Raw genomic sequence first — 20,897 nt, forward strand, 5'->3', positions numbered from 1 at the left:
GTGCTTCAGAAATCCTTTCTGCTGGATGTGGCATTTGTGATCTTTGGAGCTAGGCTGCAAAATGAAGCAAGAAATACTTTATAGGTCTATGTAAGAGAACTGCCTAGCACATTGCAAGTCTCTGACATGGCTGGCTGGGCTGCACGAGGATGGTTCCCCTTACTACTCACCATACAAAAGAAAACTGATATCACAAACTCCCTCCATTATCAGACATAACCAAACAGAGCCTAACCAGCAGGCCTGTGCCATAAAAAGAGCAGAGTTGCTTTGCTGGGAGTGCGGCTGCTCCTTGCCACCCGCCAGAAGCTGCCTCCCTAGGGGACAGCCCAATTTGCCAAGCAGTTAACCTGGCCCTGGAGTGAAGCGGGAAGAAAGAGGCATTCGGTGTGGCTGCCCAATGCTAATGCAGACACAAATATGCTAGCGCTTCTTCTGTTTTTATTGGCCCCATTCCCACCCAGCAACTGGCCTTGTGAGATCAAATGCGTGCGTCTCTCTTTCCCCTCCAAAAGCGTGGCCTGAACATTTCATCGATGGTAGAGTGCCCAGTGGCCCCCTTGGCTCTCACTTTTCATGTGCCCCCAGTGGGGCCGACCGCTCGCGGGGGGGGGGGGGGGGATCAGGACACATGGTGACGTCATGGAGCGTTGCGTAAGCTTGCCGTTGGGTGCCAGGACACCCCCAGCCTCGAAAGGATGTCGCGCGTGCATTTTTTTCTGATCCTACTGCCTGTGTCCTTCAGATATCATGAAGCAAGAGGACTTTCAGGCGGAAACGCAGGTGATGAAGGCGCTGCGCCACAAGCACATCCTCTCCCTCTACGCCACCTGCTCTGTGGGAGATCCCTATTACATCGTCACCGAGTTCATGGCCAAAGGAAACCTGCTGCAGGTGCTCCGAGGTAAGCAGGCGTCCGCAGGCACCGCGATGGCCTGTGGCCCCCTTTCCTGTAACGGGGGGAGATACTCGGGGGCCCGGGTTCTGCTCCCGTGCAGGGCTTCAGCCGCTCTCACCTGTAACTCGGGCGTTTCTGCAGGCTTGGCCTGGCCCTCTCAGTAACACTGGCTGATTGTGTGGGGGGAGATGGGTTTTTTTTAATTTCTCTTCCACTTTTCATGGCCCTTCAAAGTGGATTACACTCGGGCGCTGCAGCTGGGCTCACAGTCTAAGGGCTTGATTTACTAAGCATTTTTCCCATGGGCACAGAATGGGGAACAAAACGTCAGTAAACACGAGGCCTACGTTTGTACCTGAGGCATCGGAGGGTGAAGAGACTGCCCGAGGTCACAAGGAGCTTTTACTAACGAAATAAATATCTGAGATTTAAGAATGCAAACCTGGCGCTATATTTATTGTTTTTCCTTGTGAGGCAGGTTGAGGGGAGGGCTAAGCCGAGCAGGGATTTCCGTTGCATTTTTGTGTTGTTAGGCCCCCCTGTAACACCTGCCGAGCGCGGGCTGTGATCGCATGTTGTGGTGTCCCGGCCCCTGCCCGACTCCTCGGCTCGCTCCTGCTCACAGACCCTGGCTCTCTCCTGCTAGGTGCTGACAGGAAGGCCTTGCAGCTGAACGACCTCATCGACATGGCGTATCAGGTGGCCGACGGGATGGGATTCCTAGAATCCAAGAACTACGTCCATCGCGATCTGGCCGCCAGGAACATTCTTGTGGGTGAAGACAACCTCTGCAAAGTGGCAGACTTTGGCATGGCCAGAATCATCAAGGTAGCATGGGGGGATGTGCCGGGGGGATGGGGGATGTGCTCTGGGGGGGGGGGCGAGACGCACTGGCCGTGTCATGCTGCTGATCTGTCTGCTTACAGGACGAATACTACAACTCCACCTCCTGGCACGTCCCCTACAAGTGGACAGCACCAGAAGCTCTCCACTACAACCGCTTCTCCACCAAATCGGATGTTTGGTCCTTTGGCGTTCTTCTGTATGAGATAATCACCTATGGACAGACACCGTATGCAGGTAACTCAGAGAGTTTAGAGCATAAGAACATCAGAGCCAAGGTCCATCAAGCCCAGTTTCCTGTGTCCAACAGTGGCCAACCAAGTCACAAGTACCTGGAAGTACCCAAACATTAAATTATGGACTTCTGCTAGAGGAATTTATCCAAACCTTTTTTAAACACAGCTACACTAACTGCACTAACCACATCCTCTGGCAACAAATTCCAGAGCTTTATTGTGCGTTGATTAAAAAAGAATTTTCTCCGATTAGTCTTAAATGTGCTACTTGTTAACTTCATGGAATGCCCCCTAGTCCTTCTATCTGAAAGAGTAAATAACCGATTCACATCTACTCATTCAAGATCTCTATCATATCCCCCCTCAGCCGTCTCCTCTCCAAGCTGAACAGCCCTAACCTCTTCAGCCTTTCCTCATAGGGGAGCTGATCCATCCCCCTTATAAGAACATAAGAAAATGCCATACTGGGTCAGACCAAGGGTCCATCAAGCCCAGCATCCTGTTTCCAACAGTGGCCAATCCAGGCCATAAGAACCTGGCAAGTACCCAAAAACTAAGTCTATTCCATGTAACCATTGCTAATGGCAGTGGCTATTCTCTAAGTGAACTTAATAGCAGGTAATGGACTTCTCCTCCAAGAACTTATCCAATCCTTTTTTAAACACAGCTATACTAACTGCACGAACCACATTCTCTGGCAACAAATTCAAGAGTCTAATTGTGCGTTGAGTAAAAAAGAACTTTCTCCGATTAGTTTTAAATGTTTTTATCATTTTGGTCGCCCTTCTCTGTTTAACCTGTCAGCTTCTGCAGGTTTCAAAACAGAAACAATGGAAGAATTCTTAGCATCTTTTTTTTTTTTTTTGGGTGGGGGGGGGGGGGGGGGGGGAGGGCAGTCGGAAGGAAAGATCCTGTCCTTCTGTCATGGGACATAGCCGCTCTGACTATCCCTATAGCACGATGAGCTTGAACCTGACCTCGGAAAAAAGCTTTTCTTACCTCAGATGCTATTTAATGGTCGATAAAACAAGAAGTTGCAGTGCAGCAGAACTGCAGTGCTTTCTATTTGAGATTTCCAGCCTAAGTTCTTGCAGGTTAACTTATGTAGATCCTGCCCACATGGATTCCTTATGTTAAGGACTAGCTCAGTTGCCATTTGATAGCATCAGGAAGCCGCGATGGTCTTAAATATCCTGCAGCACAGACATGAAGCTCTAATTTTAAGATTGCAGGAAGTTGGGCTCTCTGACAAAACATTGAGCTGGTTTGAATCTTTTTTTTCCAATAGATCCTATTTAGTAAAATTGGGTATAGCTCAATCAGAGAAGGTGGAACTCCATGCGGGAGTCCCACAGGGGTCTTCCCTTTCTCCAACCCTGTTTAATATTTACATGGCACCACTTTGTAGATTTTTGGCAGGGCTAGGATTAGTACACTATCTGTTTGCCGATGATATTCAGATCTTGTTACCCATTAAAGATTCTCTATCCGATACATTGAAATTATGGGACATGTACTTTACGTCTATAAAACAACTTCTTATGCACATGTCACTTTCACTAAATGATGCAAAAACGGAAATTCTATTCATCAGTAACAAGATCACTGAGAAAATAGAGACTGATCTACTAGCCCATACCCAGTCTCATAAGATTGTAAGAGAAGTAAGAGATTTGGGTTTGATCCTCGACTCCGAGTTAACCATGAAGCCATCAATTAAGTCTATTATAAAAGATGGCTTCTGGGGGGAAGTGACGTCAGCCCTACAGCATGGTCGCTTGAAGCGATAGCTCCTCTCTCACCCCCGCGAATTTAAGCTTGTATATGCTATTCAGGCTAATTTTTCACTTCTAGTATTTACTAGAGGACTCAGGCTTAACCGGTGATGTCACATAAGAGAAAATCGGTGGATTTAAAATCATTTGCATACGACCCGAGCGGCTCCCGTTTTTCGGCCTTGAGTGAGGTTCCGGAACCAGGAGCTCAAGTAATGGCGGACGGGGAGCCGCGCTCCGAGTCTGAGTTACCGGCCGCAGAGGCCACTGGAATGGGGATAGGCCTGATCGGGGCTCGCTCTGAACCCACGAAAGAGGACTTTAAACAGTGGTTCTCGGAGATACAAAAGGACTTGAAGTCAATTAAGTCGGATATGCAAGAAGCTTTAAATGGCTTTCGATCTGAATTGGGAGACTTTGGCCGGCGGGTTGAAGACGTGGAAAACATAGTAGAGGGTCATGCAGTGGACGTCTCCCGTATTAAATCTGATGTGTTGGATATTCATGCAGCCCACGAGGACATTTTATTGAAACTCGCCGACATAGAGAATCGTTCACGGCGTTCAAATATCAGAATCAGGGGGATCCCCGAAGCTGACAAATATAAAGATGTAGACCGAGTAGTGCAAGACTTATGTCGACAAATACTAAGCACTCGCTCGGAGCCTCATGAGCAGTTTGAGGGTGCCATTATAATAGATCGAGCGCATAGAGCGTTACGTGCTCCGAATCCTAATGTACCTCGGGATATCATTGCGTGTCTTCACAGTTACCGTCTTAAGGATGCAGTTATGCAACAAGCGCGCAAAGTTGGTGACATTAAATGGGATGGTCAAACTGTGGCGATTTATAATGATCTAGCAGCGATTACCTTGCAGAAACGCCGGGAACTACAACAAGTCACCACTTTGCTTCGGAAGGAAAATTTGAAGTACCGGTGGCTCTACCCTGCAGGACTTGCATTTACCAAAGATGGCGGCACACACTTCATTAAGACAGCAGCAGATGCGGCCTCCATTTTGGAAACGGTTGGACTGCATCTTCCTGTGGCTGAACTCCCTCTTCAGAGGATGGTGGGAGTCGGAAGGCCCAGATGGCAAAGAGTGGGGAAGACGGGCTCCAGATTACAGCGTAAATCTTTGGATCGCGGAGATACTGCAGACAGTGTAGACTGAACGATGTGTGGTAGTTTTATTCATGTTTCACACACAGTCCTCGGCTGAGGATCGGGCACCACATCTTTGGAAGGGGACCCTGTCTTTACTGGTGGTTGGGCTTAATGGTTCTTAATTAGAGCTAGCCTGAATACCTATGTTTGATTATGTTAAGATGTTTATTGTTAGTTTTCTAGTATTGGGGGGGGGAGGGGGAGGGGGGACCTCACTTGCTTCTCTCACGTTCTCTGTCAATGACTAATTGGCAGGGGATACGCATGGTGGGGAAGGGGGGAGGGAATGGAGGGGGGAGGGGGAGGGGGGTACAGGGGAAAGGAGGGAAAGGGATGCGAGGTGTGGGACAGGAGATGGGAGGGGTCATGGGATGTAGAGCGGTGGAGAGTCATGGGGTACTACAATGGCTTATTTTTGGCATAGGGCATGGGGAGATGGTTTGGGGGATGAGGCTTGGGTGGGCTATGTATGTGTTTTGGTGGACGTTGGTCGGTATTAAAGCTTGATGGCTCTTAAGGTCTTATCTGTGAATGTCAAAGGTATCAACCATCCTGCCAAACGCAAGAGTTTATTTAAGGAAGCACTTTCCGCTAAGGCGAGTGTTTTGCTCATTCAGGAGACGCATCTTCGTAAGAAGCATGAGTATCTCTTGAAATCAGCCCATTTTCCTTATATCTTCTTGGCGGCTAGTACTCCCATGTCTAAATATACTGGAGTGGGAGTTTTGATCTCTCGGGATCTTTTAGTTACTGTGGACAAGGTCCATAGAGATCCTGCAGGTAGATTTATCATAGTCTCCCTGTATATCCGTCAGAGCTTATATCTCCTGGTATCTATATACAATGCCACTGTACATCAGAGAGAGGTTCTAGACAGGTTGGATGAGCACTTGTTAAGATTTCCCAGCGGGCGATTGATAATCGGAGGAGATTTTAATTTAGTATGCAATCCAGCTAGAGATTGTTCAAAAGGGGGGGGTCATTACTCTTCTGTGGATCGGAAGGCATTACTTTCATTTCTAGACAAATGGAAGGTTGTGGATGTCTGGAGGGAACGTCACCCTAGTAGTAGGGACTTTACTTTTTATTCCCAGGCTCACGATACTTACACCAGGATTGATTACTTTCTTATAGATCAATCATTAGTAGGCGATACCAAGGAAGTGGGTATCGGGAACATTACATGGTCGGACCATGCTCCTATCTGGTGGTCATTTATAATTGATGGTCTTAGGAATGGCCGTCGGTTCTGGCGGATGAATGACTCCTTGCTTAAAGATAAAGAGACAGTCCAAGCTCTTAGAGTGGCCATCAAGAATTATCTACTTGATAATTCCACTGAGGATATTACGCCAGTTGTATTGTGGGATTGTCTTAAGGCAGTGCTCCGGGGCCAATTAATTGCGATAGCATCCTATCAAAAGAAAGAGAAGGAAAAACAACGCTCTGTTCTACGAGAAAAATTAGATCTCGTGGAGCAAGCTCACAAACAAACACCCAGTAAACGTTTGCTAATGGAACTGGGCGAAGTCCGACGGCAACTTCAAAAACTAGAGGCAGATGAAATATTGTATCATATGGATTTGACTAAAAGAACATATTATGAGCATGGTAACAAAGCAGGGAAGCTACTGGCGCATGCTTTGAAGACTAGAGTAGCACAGGCGCAAATTACTAGTATAAAAGCAGCGGATGGGACTGTAGTCATGGATGGGGAGGGGATTGGAGCGCAGTTCAACCAGTTCTTTGCTACTTTATACCAGCGGGATGAGACAGCTACTGAGGGGGATATCGGGAATTACCTGGCTACGGTTGAACTGCCTTGTTTAGAAGGCTCAGTGGCAGAGAGTGTGAATCGCCCTATCTCGGCGTTGGAAGTTCTAGGAGCCATTTCGGAATTAAAGACCGGAAAATCCCCAGGAATTGATGGGTACACTCCCTTGTTTTATAAGACATTTAAGGAGGAGTTGGCGGGTACCTTAGTAAATATGTTTAATAGTCTACGATTAGACAGCCATCTACTACCAGCGGCAAATGTGGCGGGTATTACTATTTTACCAAAACCAGGGAAAGACCCCAAGTTATGCAGCTCTTATCGGCCTATCTCATTAATCAACATTGACTTGAAGTTGCTGGCGAAAATCTTAGCCAATCGCCTGAAGATTGTTATTACCTCTTTGGTACACGATGATCAAGCTGGCTTTATGCCAGGAAGAATGGCGGGAGATAACATACGGAAAGTTGTAAATTTAATATATTATGCCCGTCAGAATCAGATACCTTCCGTGCTATTTGGGGTAGATGCCGAAAAGGCATTTGATCGGGTGCACTGGCCTTTTTTGTTTCAAGTACTGACGAAAGTGGGCTTAGGTGGGCATTTTTTGACGTGGGTGAAAGCTTTATACAGAAACCCATCAGCTTGCATTAAAGTGAATGGGAACTACTCGGACAATTTTGAGGTACAGAGAGGGACACGTCAGGGGTGCCCATTGTCCCCTTTATTATTTGCGCTATGTTTAGAACCTTTGGCGGAAATCATACGACAGGATGAGAACATAAGGGGAATTCGGGTTGGTGACAGATCCTATAAGTTAGCACTTTACGCTGATGATGTGCTGTTTACGTTGACGGACCCTGAAAATACGTTGTTGAGGCTTCTGCCACAGCTTGAGGCATATGGGAAGGTATCTGGGTTCAAAGTCAATACTGATAAATCAGAGATTCTCCCTATTGTCCTATCACTGGAAGTGGTTGCACATCTGAAACGGACGTTCCCCTTTCAGTGGGCGAAGCACTCTGTAAAATACTTGGGAGTGCAGTTGGGTCCTGACTTTACGGATTTGTTTGACTTGAATTATACTCCACTCAGTAAAAAGTTGGTTGGAGAGCTGCAGACATGGGATAGGTTAACTCTTACATGGTTAGGCCGCATTGCTGCTCTTAAGATGACCTTTTTGCCACGACTCGCCTATTTATTCCAGACCTTACCGTGCATAGTGCCAGTCCCGTATTTAAAGCGGCTACAAGCCAAAATCTTTTCCTTCATTTGGAAACGAAGGCCTCCTCGGGTATCGCGGGTTATATTATATCAGCATAAATTGGAGGGTGGATTGGGAGTGCCTAACTTGTTAAAATATTATCTGGCATCCCAATTTCGGGCAGTAGTTGATTTCCACAATTATAAATTTATCAAACCTTGGGTGCAATTAGAGAAGGACGTGGCCACTCCTGTCGTGATAGAGGAGGTATTTTGGGGTGGGGGTAGGTCCTCTATGGATCTATCTAGTGTATCACCTTGTCTTGCGGTCACACTCATGCTGTGGCGCCGGTGGAGAAGACAATTGGTGGGGGATAGACAATATTTCTTCTCCACACGGCTTCGGGGCTGTGAGGCTTTTCCGGCAGGGAGTGCTGGGAAGACTTTTCGGATTTGGGCTACAAAAGGTCTATGCACTCTGGGCCAATTCTGGTTTGATCAGGGAATGAAACCCTTTGCAGATTTGTGTGATACTTATCACCTGCCTGATGCTGATCGTTACGCCTACCTACAACTACGTCATTTCATCTATGTTAAGGAGGTCAGGCGGGATTTGCTAAAAGGAAAGACACTTATTGAAACCTTCTGTGAACAGGCCGGTACGATGCGAGGGGTGATATCTAAGCTTTATACTCTCCTTAATGGGGCAGTGACTCAGACGGCTCGTCACGTCTTGGCATGGGAACGGGATTTGGGGGCTCCCTTTCCGGAGGGGGAGTGGGCAGCTTGCTTTCAGGCCATAAGTCATAGTTCTATAGCAGCACAATTATTAGAAAACAGTTATAAACTGTTGTTCCGCTGGCATTTCACGCCTAGTAAATTGAAGAAAATGGGGTTACGTACTGAGTCACTATGTTGGAGGCACTGTGGTCAGGAAGGGGATTTCTACCATATGTGGTGGACGTGCCCGGCTATTATTTCTTTATGGTCTCAGGCAGAGACGTGGCTACGACAGGTTTTAAAGGAGGATATACACCTTAATCCGAAGGAGATGCTGTTGAACATCCCTGATGAGCAACGCTCTGGAGCTTCTACTACGATTGTGCGGGCGCTGGCCTATGCTGTGCGTGGGGAAATTGCCAAGCAGTGGAAATTGGGAAAAGCCCCTGAATTCTTGGAGGTATTACTGAGATTGAAATGGGTCTACCACATGGAATATTTGACAGCCTTAAGCAAAGACAAAATGACAAAATTTCTTAACATTTGGCGACCCTATGTGCAATGGTCTATCTCTCATAACAGCTGAATCATACCGCTCTGAGGGCTGGGGGGGGGGGGGGGGGGGGGTGGTGGGGATTAAAATTCATATAGGACTCTGTGAGATTCCTGTTAAGAATTTAGACGAGTTGGCAGTTTATATGTGTTCTATTGTATTCTGTATTCTTGCAACCAGTGGCATGACATATTTCAACAAGTTGTACAAGTTTCTTGTTGATTGTATTCTGCTGTTTTTACTGTTTGAATTAATAAACAGATAATTACAAAAAAAAAAAAAGATGGCTTCTATAAGTTGAGAGTCTTAAGAAAATTGAAGCCCCTATTGCATCTAAGCGATTTTCGAATTGTTTTGCAGGCTCTGATTTTACCAAAATTAGATTATTGCAATGCGCTCCTGTTAGGAGTATCCTTGTCATCTATTCGTCCTCTGCAACTTCTCCAGAATGCGGCTGCTCGTTTGCTATCCAACATAAAGAAATATGATCATATTTCTCCAGTGTTGATGAAGCTGCATTGGCTGCCGGTTCAGTCTCGCATTCACTTTAAGTGCCTTACTTTAATTCACAAAGCTATATATGGAAACAATTCTGAATGGCTTAATGCATCCCTGCGTATTCACGTCCCAGTACGAAATTTGAGATCACTTGGGCAAGCTCTACTTTCAATCCCGTCACCCAAACTAGCCCACTTAGGCTCTGTTAGAGAAAGAGCATTGTCCCTGGCTGGTCCTGGGTTGTGGAACTCCCTTCCGGTTGATATTCGATTGGAGGAGAATATCAATAGCTTTAAAAAGCAGATTAAGACCTGGCTTTTTCAACGAGCTTTTAATGAGGTCAATTGATTCCTTCTTTCTCTTACTTTGCTAATGGATGACAATAGGAGATAAGGGTTCACTGGGATAATAAGCCATAAAACAGGACAAGAACTGCCATGGTTTATGCCTGGTTAATGATAGAGGGGTAGTTAGAAGGGCTTAAATGGGAAAATGTAGGTTTTAAGACTTTTATTTTGTTTTTATGTTTTAAGTTTTTAATCTAATGGATTTTATTTATTTTTAGCTTATTACTATATTGGAATCAACTATGTTATTTTTAGTGAGTTTTTAGTAAGTTACCTGTTTTACGAGTTCTTGGTTTTTATGAATTTTGCTACTGCAAGTTCTAATCATTGTTAACCGCCTTGATATTATTTTGAAAGTCGGTATATAAAGTTAAATAAATAAATAAATAAATAAATAAATAAATGTGCACAGCAGCCCTCACGCAGCAGATTCTGGTTTGGGAGTTTGACTCTCAGCGTGTAAAGTAAATGGAGGAGACTGAAAGTGTATTCATGAGGGGACTCAGATTCATAGAGTCCACATGGAGACGGGTCATCAGTGGAGTGCCCCGGGGGTCTGTACTGGGACTTGTGCTATTTAGCATATTCGTAAATGATCCGGGGAAAGGAGCGACGAGTGAGCTGACCACATTTGCAGATGACAAAATGTTTTTGAGTGGTTAAAAGAGCAGCAGATTGTGAAGAACTGCAGAAGGACCTTGTGAGACTGCGAGACACTGAGCTTCTAAATGTAGAGTCAATTTAATGTGGACAAGTGCAAAGTTATGAATGCAGGGAAAAATAATCCCAACTCCAAGTGCAGTATGCTGAATTCCATGTTAGGAATCGCCAGCTAGGAAAAAGACCAGAGTCCTTGTGGACAACACCTTGAAAGCTTTGGCTCAGTGTGCGGTGGTGAAAAAGGCAAACAGACTGTTAGGAGTTTTGTTCTCTCGTCCTATACGAATATCATAATTCCCTTGTCGAGATCCATGGGTACAGTTCTGGCTGCTGCATTCCAATAAAGACATAGCGGACATAGAAAAGTTACAGAGAAGGGCGTCACAAATGTTAAAAAGAACGGGAAAGCTGCTTTATGGAGAGCAACTAAACAAATTAGGAAGAGAGATGACTGAGAGGGGACAGGATTGAGATTCATGAAATCATGAGTGAGATGGAAGCATCATTTGTATTATGTTGTAAATCTCTTAGGAAGATGTAATCTATTAGGCGATAAATAAATGACTGTAAATAAATAAATTTAATAAATAAATTTGCCCTTTCAAACAACACTAGGACTAGGGGACACTGAAAATACCAACTGGCAAATTTAAAAAAATTGTAGAAAGCTTTTTTTTTTTCTTGGCACACAATCAAGTTATGGAATCTGCTGCCAGAGGACGAGGTCCAAGCAATCCTCATAGTGTGGCTTCAAAAGAGGATTGGACAAGCTCCTGAAGTTATTAGCCAGGCAGACTTGGGAAAGGCAGCGCAAAACAAGAAATAGATCAACTATTGGGGATCTGCCGGGAGCTTGTCAGAGACAGGACGCTGGGCTCCACGGACCTTGCCTGGCATTTACCTTCTCATTCTGGAGCTGTCCAACAGATAACCCTGTTTTAGAAGCAGGTGAGGGAATGAGTAGGATTTTGGGTAAGGCCTCCTTCAAGATAACTAAGAACTGCCTACTAAATCAATAGGTTAATGGCACATGGAGCTAGGGTTACGCGATGGTAGGAGGAGCGTCATCCCAAGAGAAGATACAAATGCATGGAAAGAGCTGCAGTACCAGAAACATCGCGCCCTTACAAAGTCCCAGGTCCCTTCTGCTCTTATTTCTTTAAATAAAATTTGAGCAGGCCTTGAACTACACTAGAGACCTGAGGGTCCCTTCACCACATGAGATCAAGAGCTAAACTGTCTTTTTATTGGCCCTTGACAGTCGAACAACCTGCAGACATTCAGGATCTCTCCAGGCCAATATAGCTGCTCCTCCTTTAATTAAAAATGGGGCTCGTACTATTGCACACTCTCAACATATTGAGAATGCATCTTTTTTTTTTGTCACATTTCAACGTGATCCGTGGTGTAAATGCATTGAGATAGCACAAATCTGTGATTTCACACCCTTGCTCCAAATTGTATAAGTTTGAAAAGCTTACACGTCGCGCAGCAGAACGCGGAAGTTTTCCTACCGTTTGCCTTTCTAACATGCTTCCTGCATTACTTTGTAGTGATGACAAACGCTGAGGCGTCGGCCGAAGTGGGGCGGGGGTATCGGCTGCCCCAGCCTCCCGGCTGCCCCAACGTGATATACAAGGTCATGATGGATTGCTGGAAGGCGGAGGCGCGCCACCGGCCAACCTTCCAGACCGTCAAAAAGGAACTGGGACGGTTCGGCAAGTATGAAGCCACGGGCGACAGTGACTGATCTGCGCCACCTCCTCTGCCCTCCCCTTCAGGTTCGTCTTCCTGGCAGGGGGGGTCCCGGGCACGCTGTGAAAACACCACGGCCCTGCCACCTGCACTGCCTTAAAAATAAAACCGGAGGCTCTTTCCTGACGATGGAAGCTGAAGGTTAGAGATTCATTTTCTCCTGAACAGACATCGCCCAGAAAGCAAGCACAGATTGTCAGTGTTAAGTTTTTTTCTTTTTAAAAACGGTACGATCACTTTTTATGGTTCCAGTTATGGGGGACATCCAGATCATCTTTCTATCTTTCCTGGTTTTTCTTTGCCAAGATAAAAATAAAATCTCCTGTGTGTAATCAGTCTTCGCACTAGAAATGTACGTAAGTGAAGGTGCTGCTGTGCTGCTCTTCATCAGAACATTTCCCAGTGTACTCCTACTAGTTTAAGGGCTATGAAAGGCAGGATCCTCCAGCGGAATAAGAGAGAACTGTCTTCGTGTAAGAGAGACCCAGGCCGACACAAGGAAGCCGTGCATAAAACGGGGTGCTCGGCGTCGAGGGTCCGCTCTCCCAACGCGCGCCCGGGCACCTCTCCTGGGCGCGATGCAATATTGCCATGAGGGGGTCACGCTAGGGACAACTGCGCGCGCCCCTAGTGCTTCCTCAGCAGCCCAGGAGGGGTGGCTCCCTTTTCCTAACCCGACTCCCGGCACACCTTTTTTTTTTTTCTTTTTAACCTTTTGGTTCCTCCGACTTCATATCGCCGCGGTATGAGGTCGGAGGCTGTGCAGGAACGCAGTATATTTTCTGCTTTTCCGTACACTTTTTTTTGGGCTGCTCAGAAATTAACGTCTGCTCTAGGGTAGGCGTTAACTTCTGAGCATAAAACTGTGCGGGTCAGGCGCACAATTTTTTTTGTATCTGGGGCGAATAGCTAATAGCCTCATCCACATTAATTTGCATGTGATGAGCGCTATTAGTCACGGGGGGGGGGGGGGGGGGGGGGGGGGTTGGATGCGCGTTTTGGACGCACTAAACCTCTTCTGGCTTAGCTGAGCGCACTGTGCTGTGTCGGCTGCCAGTAGGCAAATTAATGTTAATTAATGGGATGGAGGAGGCCTGTCTTACAGGAAGACACTGTGGGAGGTGGGGAGCGAGGGGGAGGGGGGTCTGTAGTTTTTTTGTAGGCAGATAATCAAAATCAGTCTTGAACAATAACCCCCCTCCTTAAACCCCTGTAACCTAGCTGTTTTCATCTTATTTGATTACCGTTTATTACCAACGTTTGTCCACCTTGTAACGCTGGTTGTGATTATGAAGCAGTGGTTCCCCCGGGGAATGGCGCTATGTACCTACAACGTTTAAATAAATGTGTGCAGAAAAAGCCCCGCCGTGTCAGCCACCAGGTGGCACTCGTGGCCCGCAGGACAACGCATACCTCTGACCCCCCAGGCCAGCCCTGAAGGGTACGGTGGGGCCTGAGGGGCAGGGCCTGCGGTGAGAGAGGCAGGGACCCCGTACCTGTGTTAGCCGAGTAACGCCCTCCGTTCCCCGGGCTCTCACAGCCCGCTCACGTTCGGCCGGACTGAGAAACAGTGCCCGCCGATTGCATTTTCACATCCTCCCCACGTCGTTTGCAGTAAACGTTGGCCCGGGCGCAGAGTCCGTAGGGGTAGTTTGTACCTGTGCGCTATGGTCTGGCCCCAGCTGGTAAAGGGAAGGAATTACAAAGACCCCCCAGTAAAATCCACCTGAGGGAGCTTCAGGCAGCTGAAAAATTAGGAAAGCTGGACTTTTTCCTCCTGGCTCGCCTCTGCACAAGTTTCTAATTCAGAGTGCAGATTAAATCAGGGAGGGCCCGGCCCCTCAGCCCGGGCTTTCTGGCTCGCCTAGGTCGTGCCGGTGCTTCCTTATCTCTAGCCGGCCGAGCCCAGCACCGTAGGGCTGCTGCCGTCGGCGCGGACGCCTTTAATCGGTATCGCACCGGGCTGGGTGGTCGGCCCGAGGGTGGCGCTGGGGCCTGTGATTACCTGCGGAGCGTGATGACGGGGAGAGGGGAGCGACGTGGGCTAATGAGCACGAGGACCGGCGAGCTGAGAGAGAACGATGAAGCGCTGCCGCTGGTGAGAATCTGTCCCCTTTCCTCCGGGCGCCGTCCTCGTGCCCGTCGGTTTGCGTTTCTTCCTCCTCGCTGTGGAAGCAGGCGGGCCCGGGCAGCGTGCAGGGGGCTGCTCGCGCCGCTCCGGGGACCCTCGGTGACCCGTAGTCCGAGGTTTCCGTCGGCTTTGCAGCCCTCGCTGTTTCCTGATCTTGCAGCTTGCGGCTAACGCCCTCTCCTGGCAGGGCACTGCGGCTTTTCCCTCTCACCGCGGCTTGGCCTAATTTTGCCAGGGAGCCCCTTGCTTTGCTCCCCCTGCTCCTAGCGCACACAAGCACCAGCGAGGTGGGGCCCGTACACAAAGTTTGCCCACCCTGGATTATACTCTTTTAGGGGTAGATTTTATAAACTTGCGCTCCTGCGTCCATGCGCGCGCATGTTATAAAATCGGGGGTCAGCGCACACGCAAGTGTGCAACTTGCGCACGCCGACGCCCCGTGGACTTCCTCCGTTACCTCCCAGGTCGTTCCGATTTTGGAGTGGCCTGGGAGGGAATTTCCCTACCCCTTAGCCTGACCTTCCTACCCCTTCCCCTAGCCTATCCTCTCCCCCCCCCCAAATTTTTATTTTACCTGTTGTGCAAATGGCTGCTGTGCCGAGGGCCTCTAGCCACGCCCCTGAACTGCCCCGCCCACTGCCCGATGCCCTGCGACCTATGCGCGTGACCGGGCCTTTTAAAATTGGCCCGGGGCAGGTAAGGCCGGTCACACGTGTAAATCCCCGGGATTTATGCGCATAACCTTTTTAAGCAACGAGCTTTTTCGGTGGCCGGCCCCATCATGTGGCGCACTCTACCGGATGACTTGAGACAAATTTATAATAGAAAGGAGTTTAAAAGAGCTTTTTAAAAACCTATTTGTTCAAGGAAGCTTTTGGGAATTCAGAACAGGCACAATAGTGGATTAACTCAGGGAATTTAGCCATTTGTAGTCTTTATCTATTTTAGGCTTCTTACGTTAATTCTTTAAGCTTTCTCTGTGTTTGTTTTTTTTTATAATGTAATAGTTTTATTCCTTTTAGAGATTTTAATGTTATTGATCAAGATATTATTTGTATTTTTTATTCTATCTTTTATATTTTAGCTTATTTGAATTTATTATTATTTTGATTTTTATTTCTATGGCTGTAAACCGCTTTGTTCAGTCTTTGATTGGTAAAACGGTATATAAATGTGCTAAATAAATAAAATAAATCCGGACCGGACCGTGGCTGCCCTTGATCAGTGTAAAAGGAAGGCAAAACTGTTAAATGCTTGAACCTAAAACAGTTCAGACCTCTGCACAAGTGAAAATAAAAGTGCACCGGCTTCAATTATGCAGAGCGAAAAAAGATGGCAGGAAAGGATCCTACGGCCTGTCCAGATGTCCAGTCTCACTCAGAGATCCCCTCCTGAACTCAGATACCATCTCCACTGGGGGCCCTTCCACCCATCCTCCACCCTCTCTAAGGAAACATTGCCCCAGATTACTCCTGCGCCTACCCCCTTTCCCCCTCCTCTCATGCCCCCCTCCTTCCCTCTGAGATACCTCCCCTCTCTCGCCCTTCCCCTAGGGCGCACAAGCTTTGATCTTTAAGTCTGTCCCCACGGGCTTTAGAACGAGTCTTACTCTTCAGTCTCCATTGCTGGTTTACATTTTGCCCAGGCCATGCCCAGACTAGTCTTACTCCTCTTCCCCCCCCCCCCTCCCTGTATTATTCCCCTCCGCTGGGGCATCCTCCAGATGTGCTGCCTCTGCCTTGCCCTTCTCTGCCTCCTCCCATTCTAGAGACTTCTTCACCGTCCTCTTTCACATCTTATTTTTTTTTTTTTTTGGCCCCACCGTTGTCTCCTGCTCAGTCACAGTTCCCTGGGCTCGTTGCCCTCCTTACTCAGCCCAGCCATCAGCCTGACCCCCCCTGACCAGGACCCACAGGCGGACCCTAAATCTGGCTCCTTCTGCAGAGGGCCCTCCTCCAGCTGCCATGAGCCGCGGGTCCTCCTCATGGCTGTGCCCCGAGCCCGCCCGGCCATCTCCGAGACCCAAGCTGAAAGCCCATCTCCTCCACGTTGCTTTGCATTTATAGTTCATGCGTTAAGCAACGCCGGCACAATCCAATGAGGAGGTGAAGGCAGACATCAAGCAGGGCCAGCGCGAGCCTGCACCGGGGCCAGCGCGAGCCTGCACGGGGGCCGCGCGCTGCCCCCAGACGCTGCCTGGGATCACTTTACAGGGGAGGCCTGCAGTGCGCCTGCGCCCCACAGCCTGCCAGGGCTGCCTCCGTGCACGCATTTTCTCTCAGCCGTGCAGGCTGCAGCGTCAGCTAAAGCTGTGCAAAGTGAGAAGGCGATCGTGGGCTTGCCACTGCTTATGGAAGAGCAGGAGCCTCCCCGCCGCCTGCACACGAGCTTCCAGCCCTTTCTTCCCAGCTCCGTGGTGTGATTAATGCCGGAGGCTGTCAGACTGCCCCTACAGCTGTCGCATCCTGTCCTACATCCCTTCATTCCCACTCCGTGCTCAAGGCTTGGAGCTCTTTGCAATTCTTTTTCATCTTCCGTTTCCTGTTTTGTTTCAAGCATAAACTACAGTGATACAGAAAAAAAAATCCCAGAAATCTGCATCAGGTACATAAGAGGACAAATCAGACAATGCACCTCAAAGCCCTGAAGCAATCCCCCCACTATTCCACCACTGAGACCACCCCCCTCCCCCCATACACACACACACCTCTGTCAATGCACCTCATTCCTGCCCTGCAGCGCCTCCTGCTATTCCTGTACTGAGACCCTCGCACACAGCTCTGCCCTGCAGCACCTCCTGCTATTCCTGTACTGAGACCCTCGCACACAGCTCTGCCCTGCAGCACCTCCTGCTATTCCATTACTGAGACCCTCGCACACAGCTCTGCCCTGCAGCGCCTCCTGCTATTCCTGTACTGAGACCCTCACACACAGCTCTGCCCTGCAGCGCCTCCTGCTATTCCAGTACTGAGACCCTCACACACAGCTCTGCCCTGCAGCGCCTCCTGCTATTCCAGTACTGAGACCCTCACACACAGCTCTGCCCTGCTGCACCTCCTGCTATTCCAATACTGAGACCCTCACACACAGCTCTGCCCTGCAGCACCTCCTGCTATTCCAGTACTGAGACCCTCACACACAGCTCTGCCCTGCACCTCCTGCTATTCCAGTACTGAGACCCTCACACACAGCTCTGCCCTGCACCTCCTGCTATTCCAGTACTGAGACCCTCACACACAGCTCTGCCCTGCAGCACCTCCTGCTATTCCTGTACTGAGACCCTCACACACAGCTCTGCCCCGCAGCACCTCCTGCTATTCCAGTACTGAGACCCTCACACACAGCTCTGCCCCGCAGCACCTCCTGCTATTCCTGTACTGAGACCCTCACACACAGCTCTGCCCCGCAGCGCCTCCTGCTATTCCAGTACTGAGACCCTCACACACAGCTCTGCCCCGCAGCGCCTCCTGCTATTCCAGTACTGAGACCCCCGCGCACGGCTCTGCCCCGCAGCGCCTCCTGCTATTCCAGTACTGAGACCCCCGCGCACGGCTCTGCCCCGCAGCGCCTCCTGCTATTCCAGTACTGAGACCCCCGCGCACGGCTCTGCCCCGCAGCGCCTCCTGCTATTCCAGTACTGAGACCCCCGCGCACGGCTCTGCCCCGCAGCGCCTCCTGCTATTCCAGTACTGAGACCCCCGCGCACGGCTCTGCCCCGCAGCGCCTCCTGCTATTCCAGTACTGAGACCCCCGCGCACGGCTCTGCCCCGCAGCGCCTCCTGCTATTCCAGTACTGAGACCCCCGCGCACGGCTCTGCCCCGCAGCGCCTCCTGCTATTCCAGTACTGAGACCCCCGCGCACGGCTCTGCCCCGCAGCGCCTCCTGCTATTCCAGTACTGAGACCCCCGCGCACGGCTCTGCCCCGCAGCGCCTCCTGCTATTCCAGTACTGAGACCCCCGCGCACGGCTCTGCCCCGCAGCGCCTCCTGCTATTCCAGTACTGAGACCCCCGCGCACGGCTCTGCCCCGCAGCGCCTCCTGCTATTCCAGTACTGAGACCCCCGCGCACGGCTCTGCCCCGCAGCGCCTCCTGCTATTCCAGTACTGAGACCCCCGCGCACCGCTCTGCCCCGCAGCGCCTCCTGCTATTCCAGTACTGAGACCCCCGCGCACGGCTCTGCCCCGCAGCGCCTCCTGCTATTCCAGTACTGAGACCCCCGCGCACGGCTCTGCCCCGCAGCGCCTCCTGCTATTCCAGTACTGAGACCCCCGCGCACGGCTCTGCCCCGCAGCGCCTCCTGCTATTCCAGTACTGAGACCCCCCGCGCACGGCTCTGCCCCGCAGCGCCTCCTGCTATTCCAGTACTGAGACCCCCGCGCACGGCTCTGCCCCGCAGCGCCTCCTGCTATTCCAGTACTGAGACCCCCGCGCACGGCTCTGCCCCGCAGCGCCTCCTGCTATTGAGACCCTCGCGCACGGCTCTGCCCCGCAGCGCCCCCTGCTATTCCAGTACTGAGACCCTCGCGCACGGCTCTGCCCCGCAGCCCCCCTGCTATTCCAGTACTGAGACCCTCACACACGGCTCTGCCCTGCAGCACCTCCTGCTATTCCAGAACTGAGACCCTCACTCAGAGCTCTGCCCTGCAGCACCTCCTGCTATTCCAGTACTGAGACCCTCACACACAGCTCTGGCAAAGGACGTGACTGAGGAGATACTGCCTCTCTTGCTCTTGGGATGGCTCCTAGTGTCTGGATTGCTCTCCCATAGGCCCTATGGTCATTTTATTGGAAGCCTTAGCTGCAGACACAATGTATATCATGAACCGCCCAGTCACTGGACTGAACTTAATAGCTTATCTATGTGGGCTCTGTCATTTTGATTTTAGCCCAGCAAACAGAATTCAATGTTTTATTCTTCTGCCTTTTTGCTGAACTCTTGGGTCTGTGTGCCATGCACAGGGCTCGCGCTGATGACTGAGGCCCATGTATCAAGTAATGTGCAAAGCATGACCTGTGCCCTCCCCCAGCCGCAGACCTGACAAGCAGAAAGTCCATGGCGTGCACGGATGAGATGGGGCAGGAGAACCAGCTGCAATCACGCATTTAGTTTCCCTTCCCCCTCTTTTGGGTCATCCTGTGGCAGCAGTTACACGTTTGCTGCGTATTTTTTACACCTTGCCTGTCCTGTAGCGTGCGAGTAGTCTCAGCGTGCTGCATCACAGAGAGAGATGCGGGGCCTGGAGCTTGCTGGAATTAAATGCACCGAAGCTGCTTTCAAAGCTGACTTTAGGAAGGTCTGTTAGCTTGTAAAGCATCCTAAAACCAGTCTGAAATGTAAGAAAGCTACAGGCAGAAAGGGAGTCAAGCTCAGAGGACCACGCCTCACAGTCCAAGTGGGATCCGGGTGTATCACACCAGGAAATAGATTGGGCAGACTGCACCCAGACTGCCTGCTTTCCACTGCTCTAGGCAGGATATCTCCCAGTTGTCAGCCAAACGTGCTTAAGAGCCTGCACGATATCACTCCTTCTCCCTAGCAGCCTGATGTAATAAGATGCGAGTTAAGGTTTTCCACTGAACTTTAAGGTCGTTTTCCTCACTCAAGTACTAACAAAAGAGAACTCCTGATCCGGTTGGCTATTATTATGCTAATGCACCAGGAGTGAAAGAAGTGATCTAACCTGAAAGTGTGCAGAGAAAACGTGCCTAGTGCACGGAAATCCCCTGCACCATGAGCTCCAGGTTCAGCCCACGAGCCCAGAAATGTTACTGCACCTCTGACTGGAAGTTACATTTCCAACGTTAGGAAAATGCAAGTTAAGCCCGTGCACCTGTCTGCATTGAGAAGCTAAGGCCTTGCTTAACATGGGATTTGCATGCAAGAGAGTTAAAATCTGCACACATTTTTCTACACCTAATTCCTGCTTCAATAGGGAATAAAGTTGTACATACAAAAACGGGCAAAGCCTGGTGCCTAGAGATGGGCAGTGGCGCTGGTCACCTTCCCCTGATTTTATCTATGAATCCCCGCATTCAGCGCTGGCTGACTTGGCTGCTTCTCCCCTCCCCTCTGTGGTCCTGTGCTGTGCCCTCTGCTTGCGATTGACAAGATAAGACTTCCAGAACTAGTTCAACATCCAGGCCCTGTCACGCCCCCCATTTATCTGGCTTTCAGCTCTGCCTTGCTCTGGGTTGCCATCATCTCTGCTGGTGGCTATTCCAGGCATCCATCATCTTCCCAGTGAAAGGAAGATGTCACCCTCACAGAGGAAAGCAGGAACATGGCAGATTAGGGCAGATAAAGAGCAAATGACACAGCCAGCCTGTCCAGTTA

The 20,897-nt window shown here is 49.7% G+C and overlaps 1 protein-coding gene across 1 annotated transcript in view; it reads left to right on the forward strand.

Moving 5' to 3' along the window:
• Positions 1–13,129, forward strand: part of PTK6 (protein tyrosine kinase 6) — a 40,614-nt gene extending 27,485 nt beyond the window's left edge. Inside the window, exons 5-8 of the mRNA XM_029613694.1 lie at positions 746–904; positions 1,545–1,726; positions 1,825–1,978; positions 12,229–13,129. Coding sequence (XP_029469554.1) covers positions 746–904; positions 1,545–1,726; positions 1,825–1,978; positions 12,229–12,425 — 692 coding nt within the window. The 3' untranslated portion in view covers positions 12,426–13,129. The remainder of the gene's footprint in view (positions 1–745; positions 905–1,544; positions 1,727–1,824; positions 1,979–12,228) is intronic.
• The last annotated feature ends 7,768 nt before the right edge of the window (positions 13,130–20,897 follow it).

The sequence above is a fragment of the Rhinatrema bivittatum genome, chromosome 8, assembly GCF_901001135.1.
Source record: "Rhinatrema bivittatum chromosome 8, aRhiBiv1.1, whole genome shotgun sequence".
NCBI lineage: Eukaryota > Metazoa > Chordata > Amphibia > Gymnophiona > Rhinatrematidae > Rhinatrema > Rhinatrema bivittatum.